General features: G+C 43.1%; 1 protein-coding gene across 4 annotated transcripts in view; it reads right to left on the bottom strand.

The window, feature by feature from the left end:
- Positions 1 to 3,939: 3,939 nt before the first annotated feature.
- Positions 3,940 to 9,206, bottom strand: part of DIAPH3 (diaphanous related formin 3) — a 509,860-nt gene continuing 504,593 nt past the window's right edge. For all 4 annotated transcript variants that reach the window (XM_045012145.1, XM_045012154.1, XM_045012162.1 and 1 more), the window contains one exon: positions 3,940 to 4,317. In XM_045012145.1, coding sequence (XP_044868080.1) covers positions 4,242 to 4,317 — 76 coding nt within the window. In that variant the 3' untranslated portion in view covers positions 3,940 to 4,241. The remainder of the gene's footprint in view (positions 4,318 to 9,206) is intronic.

Here is a 9,206-nt window from a genome sequence, read left to right as displayed (position 1 = left end):
GTTTCAGCTTCCTCCAGAATCTGAAATTACACTCCTAAGTCACTCATGAGTCAGTGGAAAATGATGAAGAACACTCCTGGTTCAGAGTACTGGCCACACAACACTCCCTGTCTCAGTCACTTCGGTACCAAGATCCTAGAATGTAGAGTTCTCTAGCCTGGCACTATAGAAATATAATCACTGTGTTGGTGCACCTCAGACTCCTTGTTTCTGATCCTGTACCCATCAAAGAACTTTATTTAGTGGGAGCAAGACATTTTTTAATCAAAGGAACAGTGATCTGAGTGGATCTGAACCTTTAAGACAAAGCGTCCTTAGTTTTTATGGTGCCTTATATTTATTTCTTTTGTCTTCCCCCCACCCTTTTCAACAGGATTGCCAGTATAAGGATATTCTGATGTATATCTTTCAATACATAAGACACCTGTGGCCATACTAAGCCTGGATCACCTATCATCATTTCCTTTATGACCTTTAAAGATGTGAGATGAGACTATTTTCCCCCCCAGTTGCTTCATTCTGCTCTAGATGCAATTTCAAGTCCCAGAAGTGAAATCAACTTGCACATTAATCAACTTGCTTCCCAGCCTCCTCACTTCTATGTCTTCTTGTAGCTCTTGGCTGTCTAATATAATGTAGATTTAAAAACAGGGGCCTGTTACTCTTTCAGAATACATTCTGCTGTGATATCAACAATGGAATAAGTTTGTTTAGATGAAAAGGACCATTTCTGTTTTGCTGAAGCTAAATAGCTTATCTACCTTTAAGAGGATTGAATTCAGGTGTTATGCTTCTGTGATACATAGAACTGATATAGCATATAAGTAACCTGATCAATCTATCTGTGTGCTGTTATCAGAAAATTGATTGTCCCTTAGTAACTCTTTGGTGTACAAAAAATAGGCTACATGGATCAAAAAAAATCAGAAGCTGCATTACCAAAAGAAATATGTATACAAAGAGGAATAAAATGTACTAAAAGAACATAACATCTGTCTCTATGATTGAAGGGGAAAATATTCCATACCAAACAGCTCGAGACTGTGCAATTGCAACTGGTGTTGTATTGTACCGGAATTCTGTCCGGGTATTATTTAAAAATAAAATATAGAGACAGTCTTAATCTTGAATACCATGGTTAGTCTAAAATAAACACCAGAATGTATAATGTAGAAAGTGTTTTGAGTAGTGGGGAGATGCGCTTGCTTTGCATATGCCAAGATAATTTAATGCAGATTGACTAATCTTTGCCATAATTAATTTAATAACAGATGTTCACCATAGAATTTCTTAAACATAGGGGTCTTAGCATAAGTAATTACTTAGAAATGATAAAAAATTGAAAGTCTAATTTAATTTTTTTCTTTCATAAACTTGAAACAATTTATAAGACCTTGAATTGTCAGTTATTTTTCTGCTGTAGCTCAGTTCTATAAAATTCACATGCACCGTATTAAAAAAAAAAAAGTAGTTTAATACAAGTGTTTTTTCTCCTAGAGAAAGAAGTGTAGGTGCATAATTGAACAATTTCTGGTCGCCCTGGCTGCTTATAATTTTTTAGTTGCCTTAGTTCAATGTTTGACTCTTGCTTGTGGCCTTTTATTTTATAGTCAACAGTCATTTTGCAGCATAAAAAATGGAGGTTGACAGAATTAAAACTAGGGCCTATGTATTAGAAATGGACCAGGAAGTAGTTTTAGCAGTGAAATTTGAAAAAGGCGAGGACGGGAATGCATCAGATCAGTCAATATTGATTCCTTCAGCTCAGAAAGGCATGGTATTGACTGGGATCAGAGTGAGACATGTGCATTCTCCTTCAAAACCATATTAAGTAAGACTTTTTATGGGTAAAACGATGACAATTGTGAGTGGGTTGTTAGAATAGCTCTAACTGGGATTTAGACACCTAACTGACACTTTAGACCTGCTACACTCACCTTCTCTGGCATTTTTGACTGGCTAGGTTAGGTGGCGCTCTAATCCAGGTGCTGTTTTTTGTGAATGGAGCCTAATTTGGGGCTGTGGCTTCCACCAGGCAGAAGGGCACCAAAATGTTAGGAGTTGCACAGGTGAGGCTAAAGCCATCTCCACACTACAGAGTTAAGTTGACTTAAGTTAGAGTGACGATCATAAACTGCTATAATTACATCGCTTGTGCATGTTCACACAACACTCCTTGTGTTGGCAGAGTGTGTCCACAGTTGATGCTCTAGCACCAACAGGGAGAGCAGGGCACTGTGGGTAGGTATCACACTGTCAGATTGCCACCTTCTGCCACTAGGAGTTCTGGGAATGGATCTCAATGCATCATGGGGGCAGGCTCACTGCCTCATGATGCAATTTTCTCCATGCCATCATTCCATGGGCTTCTGACTATATTTCACACCATTTGTCAACTGCTCCTGTAAACTTTGTGTCCACCATCTCTGCCTGAAAGCATGGCTCCTGCACTGCTCACCAGTCTTGTGATGAGTGTTATGAACATAACGCGGCTGAACCTGCAGTATTTCATGAGCTGCAAATCTAAACACCAATCCATGCTGCCTTCCCTGCTGTGTGCCAAGGAAAGAAACAATTCAAGACTGATTTTGGCATTCACAAAGCAGCTGCACATGGTGGACCATCACTACTGGGCTTGAGAAACAAGCACTGAGTGGATGGGATCAGATTGTGATGCAAGTATGGGATGACGAGCAGTGGTGCAGAACTTTTGGATGTGCAAAGCCACCTTCCTGGAACTCTGGGCGAAGGTCACCCCTTTCTCTGCAGTGCAAAGACACCAAAATGAGAGATGCCATCATGATGGAAAAGCATGTGGCAATTGCTGTCTGGAAGCTGGCAACGCCAGACTACGACCAGTCAGTCACGAATCAGTTTGGAATTGGGACATCCACTGTGGGGGTTGGGGTGACGTAAGTGTGCAGGGCCATTAATCGCCTCCTGCTATGAAGAACTGTGACTCTGGGCAGTGTGCAGGAAATAGAGGATGGCTTTGTGGCAATGGGATTGCTTAACTGGGGCAAGGCATTAGATGGCACACATATCCCAATTTTGTCCCCAGACTATCTTGCAATGGAGTATATCAACAGAAAGGGCTACTTCTCTATGGTATTGCAGCCATTGGTGGAGCACCATAGTCGTTTCACTGATGTCAATGTGGAGTGGTCATGGAAGGTGCATAACGCATGCATCTTCAGGAACACCGGCCTATACAGAAAGCTGCATGCAGGGACTTTCTTTGCAGACCAGAAGATTACAATAGGGGATGTGGAAATGCCCATAATGATCCTGGGAGACCCAGCCTGCCCCTTACTCATGAAGTTTTATGCCAGAAACCTTGACAGCAGCAAGGAGCGCTTCAACAACAGGTTCAGCAGGTGCAGAATGACCATTGAATGTGCATTTGGCAGATTAAAGGGTCGCTGGCACTTCCTTTTTGGTAAGTTAAACCTCAGTGGGGAAAATATTCCCATGGTCATAGCAGCCTGCTGTGTTCTGTGTAGCATTTGTGAAGCCAAGGGGGAAAGTTTCCCTAGGAGTAGGGGTGAGGTGAGGTGAATTGCCTGGTGGCTGATTTTGAGCAGCCAGCCACCAGGGCTATTAGAGGGGTTCAATGGGGCACTATTAGAATCAGGGGGGCTTTGAAGCAGCATTTTGACAATGAGCCCCAGTAATGTGTCTTTCTGTAATGCACTGCTGCCTTGAATGACCCTTGTAATGATTGCTGCCTGAGCATTAATTATAGTCCGCAAATGTGCCGATTGGCACTGTGTATGAATTTCTGCGGCAACCACTGTGTGTAGAATACATAAAAAGAATCATTGTATTTCTAATACTAACATTTTATTTAACAGCAATACACAGATTTCCATTTCTTACAAGGGACATAACACTGAGCAGCACTCTCTCCAATGAGGCTCTCACAGCTGTGTCTAAGCCCAGCTGTCATTATGGGGCGTGTTCGTCGGGGTGTAGAGCAAGGGGTACTGTGATGGGCCGGGAATATGCAAATAATTTATGTGGGGAGCTTGGGGAGGGCATGGAACGCAGTTCTGTATGGGCTGCAGGAGGAGTTGTGCATGGATATGTTCTAGCTGCAGCACAATGAGTGACCTGAGCTTTATTGTCCCTCTTGCCCCGTCTCCTCTCTTGGCTATCCATTTTTAGTTTGTTGTCTACATGCACTGTGCTCGCTAGCTGCACAATCAGACGATTGCAGCACTTCTCAAAAAGTGTCCTCCTTACTCCTCCTCGTTTGCCTCTTTATCTGATGGCGGCACTTCATCAGTGCGTAGGAGCTGGCCCTCAAGGGCACATCTGCAGGAGCAAAAGAAACAATACACAGAGTCAGTATTGTGAATGCACTCACCGTGTTGAATCATAAAAGTTACATAGCCCTCTTTCTCACTTTACCCTTGGTAAGCATGCAGCATTGTGAGAGCACTAAACATGGCGAGTTCAGCTCAGGGGAGGAAGGTGTAAGATGGGAGAAAGGGTCTGGGTGGTTCCAGAAAAAGATCAGCATAAGTGCCTAGGGACATATTTTGAATGCTGGCACTGTTTTGCACAGGTGGGTAATATCTCACGACTGAGGGTAACTGAGAATGCAAGGGTGCATCTCCTGTGTCCGTGTGGTTTCAGACTGGGTCTGTATGCTGCTTGCCTGTGTGCTGCTTTGGTTCCTGCAGACATAACTGCTGATTGGCATGGCAAAGTTTTCTACAACAGGGGAAGAAACAAAGCAGCTCTGCCACGGAACCTTCAGCAGAGGATTGCAGAGTGTCTTCAGGAAAATTTCCTTTATGGAGGATTCCTGGGAAATCCCAGTGTGCATTAACAAACTTTTCTGCAGGGTCTCCACTGAATAGCTGCACAGGATAATAAGACGCAGATGCAAACAGTACCTAGTGTTGTTAATTTCTCTCCCATGTGCACCATGTAATAAAATAAAGGACACCTCTACCTCATATAACAGGGTTCGGCAACCTTTCAGAAGTGGTGTGCCGAGTCTTCATTTATTCACTCTAATTTAAGGTTTCGCGTTCCAGTAATACATTTTAATGTTTTTAGAAGGTCTCTTTCTATAAGTCTATAATATATAACTAAACTATTGTTGTATGTAAAGTAAATAAGGTTTTAAAAATGTTTAAGAAGCTTCATTTAAAATTAAATTAAAATGCAGAGCCCCCCGGACCGGTGGCCAGGCAGTGTGAGTGCCACTGAAAATCAGCTCATGTGCCACCTTCAGCACGCGTGCCATAGGTTGCCTACCCCTGTCATATAACTATGCAACATCACTGGAGCTTCCCTTTCCTGCTTCAGGCACACCAGAGCTGGGACTGGCTAGACCACTCTGAAGTCCAAAAGTGGTCCTGGCATACCACCGGACAACCTTGTTGCCTGTCTCATAGAATCTCAGGGTTGGAAGGGACCTCAGGAGGTCATCTAGTCCAACCCCCTGCTCAAAGCAGGACCAAACCCAACTAAATCATCTCAGCCAGGGCTTTGTCAAGCCTGACCTTAAAAACCTCTAAGGAAGGAAGTCTCAAGACATCCTTGTCCACCACTTTGTCCTCGGGGTTGACTATGCTGCCTCCAGTCCCCCTAATGTATTCATGGGGCTTTTGGTGATGAACATGGGGTTGCGACTGAGGATGGCATACAGCTCCTTGTAAAAGTGGAATGTTTTTGGCGCCACATCAGAGCGACGGTTGGCCTCCCTTGCCTTCTAGTATGCCTGCCTCAGCTCCTTGATCTTAGCAGGCATTGCTGCATGTCCCTTTCATGCCCCTTCTCCTCCATGCCATGAGCAATCTGCTTGTAGGTGTCAAAGTTCCTAGGGCTGGCTCAGAGCTACAACAGAGCTGTACAGCCTCCTCTCCCCACAGACCCAACTCCAAGGTACACTAGTTGGGCATGTTTGCTGCAGAAAGCCAGCATGGTCAGCTGGGAAGATGCTATGTGAACTTTCCATGTCAAGCACACATGAAGTGGAATTTCAAAAATTCCCAGGGCTTTAAAGGGAGAGTACACTGCCTGTGTACCTGGCTGCAGGTCAGTGGAGTTGAAACTGCTGACCAGAGCGGTCATGATGGGCATTGTGGGACAACTCCTGGAGGCCACTTAGTGTGACATAAGCAAACACAGTGTCTACTGACACTATGTTGTTCTAACTTCATCGCAAAAAGCTGTGTGCCGCTCAGTGAGGTGGTTTTATCATATCAGTGTAGCAGGAGCGTTAAATTGGTGGGAGGAACACTGCAGCATGTACATCTCCACTCTTGTCAATGAAACCTAAGTTTTGTTGAGAAAACTGTGTAGCGTAGACAAGATTTAAGTCCCCTTCATGGAACTAATCCATAGTGAATATGCCACTAAAGGTATCCTGGGATGGTGATATGAACAGTTAATCCCTTCATGCCTTTCCCTGTTCTCAAGTGGAATTACAACAGTGATGAAGTTAGCCCTCTGACACAACAATACAAGGTGGAAATGAACCACTTCTACCACTGTATAGTATATGTTAAGACAATGTAGTAATCATGTTTGCTCTCCTGAGTCAGATGAAAAGGCATAATAGAAAATTGTGAGGAACTGGATAGGTGGAGGTGGTAGAAGCCCCATTTTAAAATTTTATTGCAAAACAGGGTCCTTAACTCATGCTAATCAATAGCACACAAACTGTACCAAAGTAGGGATCTGTTGAATGGCTCTCTAACAATCATCAATCTTTCAAAAAAAACAGGAGTACTTGTGGCACCTTAAAGACTAACAAATTTATTGTAGCATGAGCTTTCGTGAGCTAAAGCTCACTTCTTCGGATGCATAGAATGGAACACACAGACAGGAGATATTTATACATACAGAGAACATGAAAAGGTGGAAGTATGCATACCAACAGGCAGAGTCTAATCAATTGAGATGAGCTATCGTTAGCAGGAGGAAAAAAAACTTTTTGAAGTGATAATTAAGATGGCCCATAGAAGGTGTGAGGAGAACTTAACATAGGGAAATAGATTCAATTGGTGTAATGACCCAACCATTCCCAGTCTTTATTTAGACCACAGTTAATGGTATCTAGTTTGCATATTAATTCAAGTTCAGCAGTCTCTCTTTGGAGTCTGTTTTTGAAGTTTTTTTGTTGCAAAATTGCCACCTTCAAGTCTGTCACTGAGTGGTTAGGAAGGTTGAAGTGTTCTCCCACTGGTTTTTGAATGTTATGATTCCTGATGTCAGATTTGTGTCCATTTATTCTTTTGCGTAGAGACTGTCCGGTTTGGCCAATGTACATGGCAGAGGGGCATTGCTGGCACATGATGGCATATATCACGTTGGTAGATGTGCAGGTGTACGAGCCCCTGATGGTGTGTCTGATGTGATTAGGTCCTGTGATGGTGTCACTTGAATGGATATGTGGACAGAGCTGGCATCGGGCTTTATTGCAAGGATAGGTTCCTGGGTTAGTGTTTATGTTGTATGGTGTGCGGTTGCTGGTGAGTATTTGCTTCAGGTTGGGAGGCTGTCTATAAGCAAGGACTGGCCTGTCTCCCAAGATCTGTGAGAGTGAGGGATCATCTTTAAGGATAGGTTGTAAATCTTTGATGATGCGCTGGAGAGGTTTTAGTTGGGGGCTGTAGGTGATGGCTAGTGGTGTTCTGTTATTTTCTTTTTTAGGCCTGTCCTGTAGTAGGTGGCTTCTGGGTACTCTTCTGGCTCTGTCAATCTGTTTTTTCACTTCAGCAGGTGGGTATTGTAGGTTTAAGAATGCTTGATAGAGATCTTGTAGGTGTTTATCTCTGTCCGAGGGATTGGAGCAAATACTGTTGTATCTTAGAGCTTGGCTGTAGACAATGGATCGTGTGGTGTGTCCGGGATGGAAGCTGGAGGCATGTAAGTAAGTATAGCGGTCAGTGGGTTTCCGGTATAGGGTGGTATTTATGTGACCATCGTTTATTAGCACAGTAGTGTCTAGGAAATGGACCGCTTGTGTGGATTGGTCTAGGCTGAGGTTGATGGTGGGATGGAAATTGTTAAAATCTCGGTGGAATTCCTCGAGGGCTTCTTTTCCATGAGTCCAGATGATGAAGATGTCATCAATGTAGCGCAAGTAGAGTAGGGGTGTTAGGGAACGAGAGTTAAGGAAGCGTTGTTCTAAGTCAGCCATAAAGATGTTGGCATACTGAGGGGCCATGCGGGTACCCATAGCAGTGCCACTGACTTGAAGATATATATTGTCCCCAAATGTGAAATAGTTGTGGGTGAGGACAAAGTCACAAAGTTCAGCCACCAGGTTAGCCGTGATATTATCGGGGATACTGTTCCTGATGGCTTGTAGTCCATCTTCGTGTGGAATGTTAGTGTAGAGGGCTTCCACATCCATAGTGGCCAGAATGGTGTTTTCTGGAAGATCATTGATGGATTGTAGTTTCCTATGTTAAGTTCTCCTCACACCTTCTATGGGCCATCTTAATTATCACTTCAAAAAGTTTTTTTTCCTCCTGCTAACGATAGCTCATCTCAATTGATTAGACTCTGCCTGTTGGTATGCATACTTCCACCTTTTCATGTTCTCTGTATGTATAAATATCTCCTGTCTGTGTGTTCCATTCTATGCATCCGAAGAAGTGAGCTTTAGCTCACGAAAGCTCATGCTACAATAAATTTGTTAGTCTTTAAGGTGCCACAAGTACTCCTGGTTTTTTTGCGGATACAGACTAACACGGCTGCTACTCTGAAACCTATCAATCTTTCAGTTTTCCTGCTCTTTTTGGAGTCATGTAGATGCAAGTAATTTACAACTCCAAGAGGTTCCTCTATTTGGGCTTGGTTTGCAAGAAGTGAACTGTAAAAATCACCATTTTTTTGTATTTGGAAAACTCCAATTACACCAAACCCCACTGGTATGTTATAATCTGTTGGTTTGAGCAACAGACTATGCACCAAAAACTATTATTGACAGTGAATCTAAGATCACTACTATAATACAACCAGTCATGCCAGAGAGCGCCATGATTTTTTAAAATACACCCCACCCCCCGCAAAAAAAAAAGACAGAAAGACACTAACCCATTGCTGCTGTAGTATTGGTTGTTGAGCCCTAATATTTCTAATGCATAATATGAAGCCACAGAAAGTCAATGGCAGTTTCTGTTTTTCAGTCATATTTACCTTTTATCCGAGCAAAACTTGTCATTCTGAAAAATCAC

Source organism: Mauremys mutica, chromosome 1 (assembly GCF_020497125.1).
Source record: "Mauremys mutica isolate MM-2020 ecotype Southern chromosome 1, ASM2049712v1, whole genome shotgun sequence".
NCBI lineage: Eukaryota > Metazoa > Chordata > Testudines > Geoemydidae > Mauremys > Mauremys mutica.
This window is presented reverse-complemented; position numbering and strand designations above follow the sequence as displayed.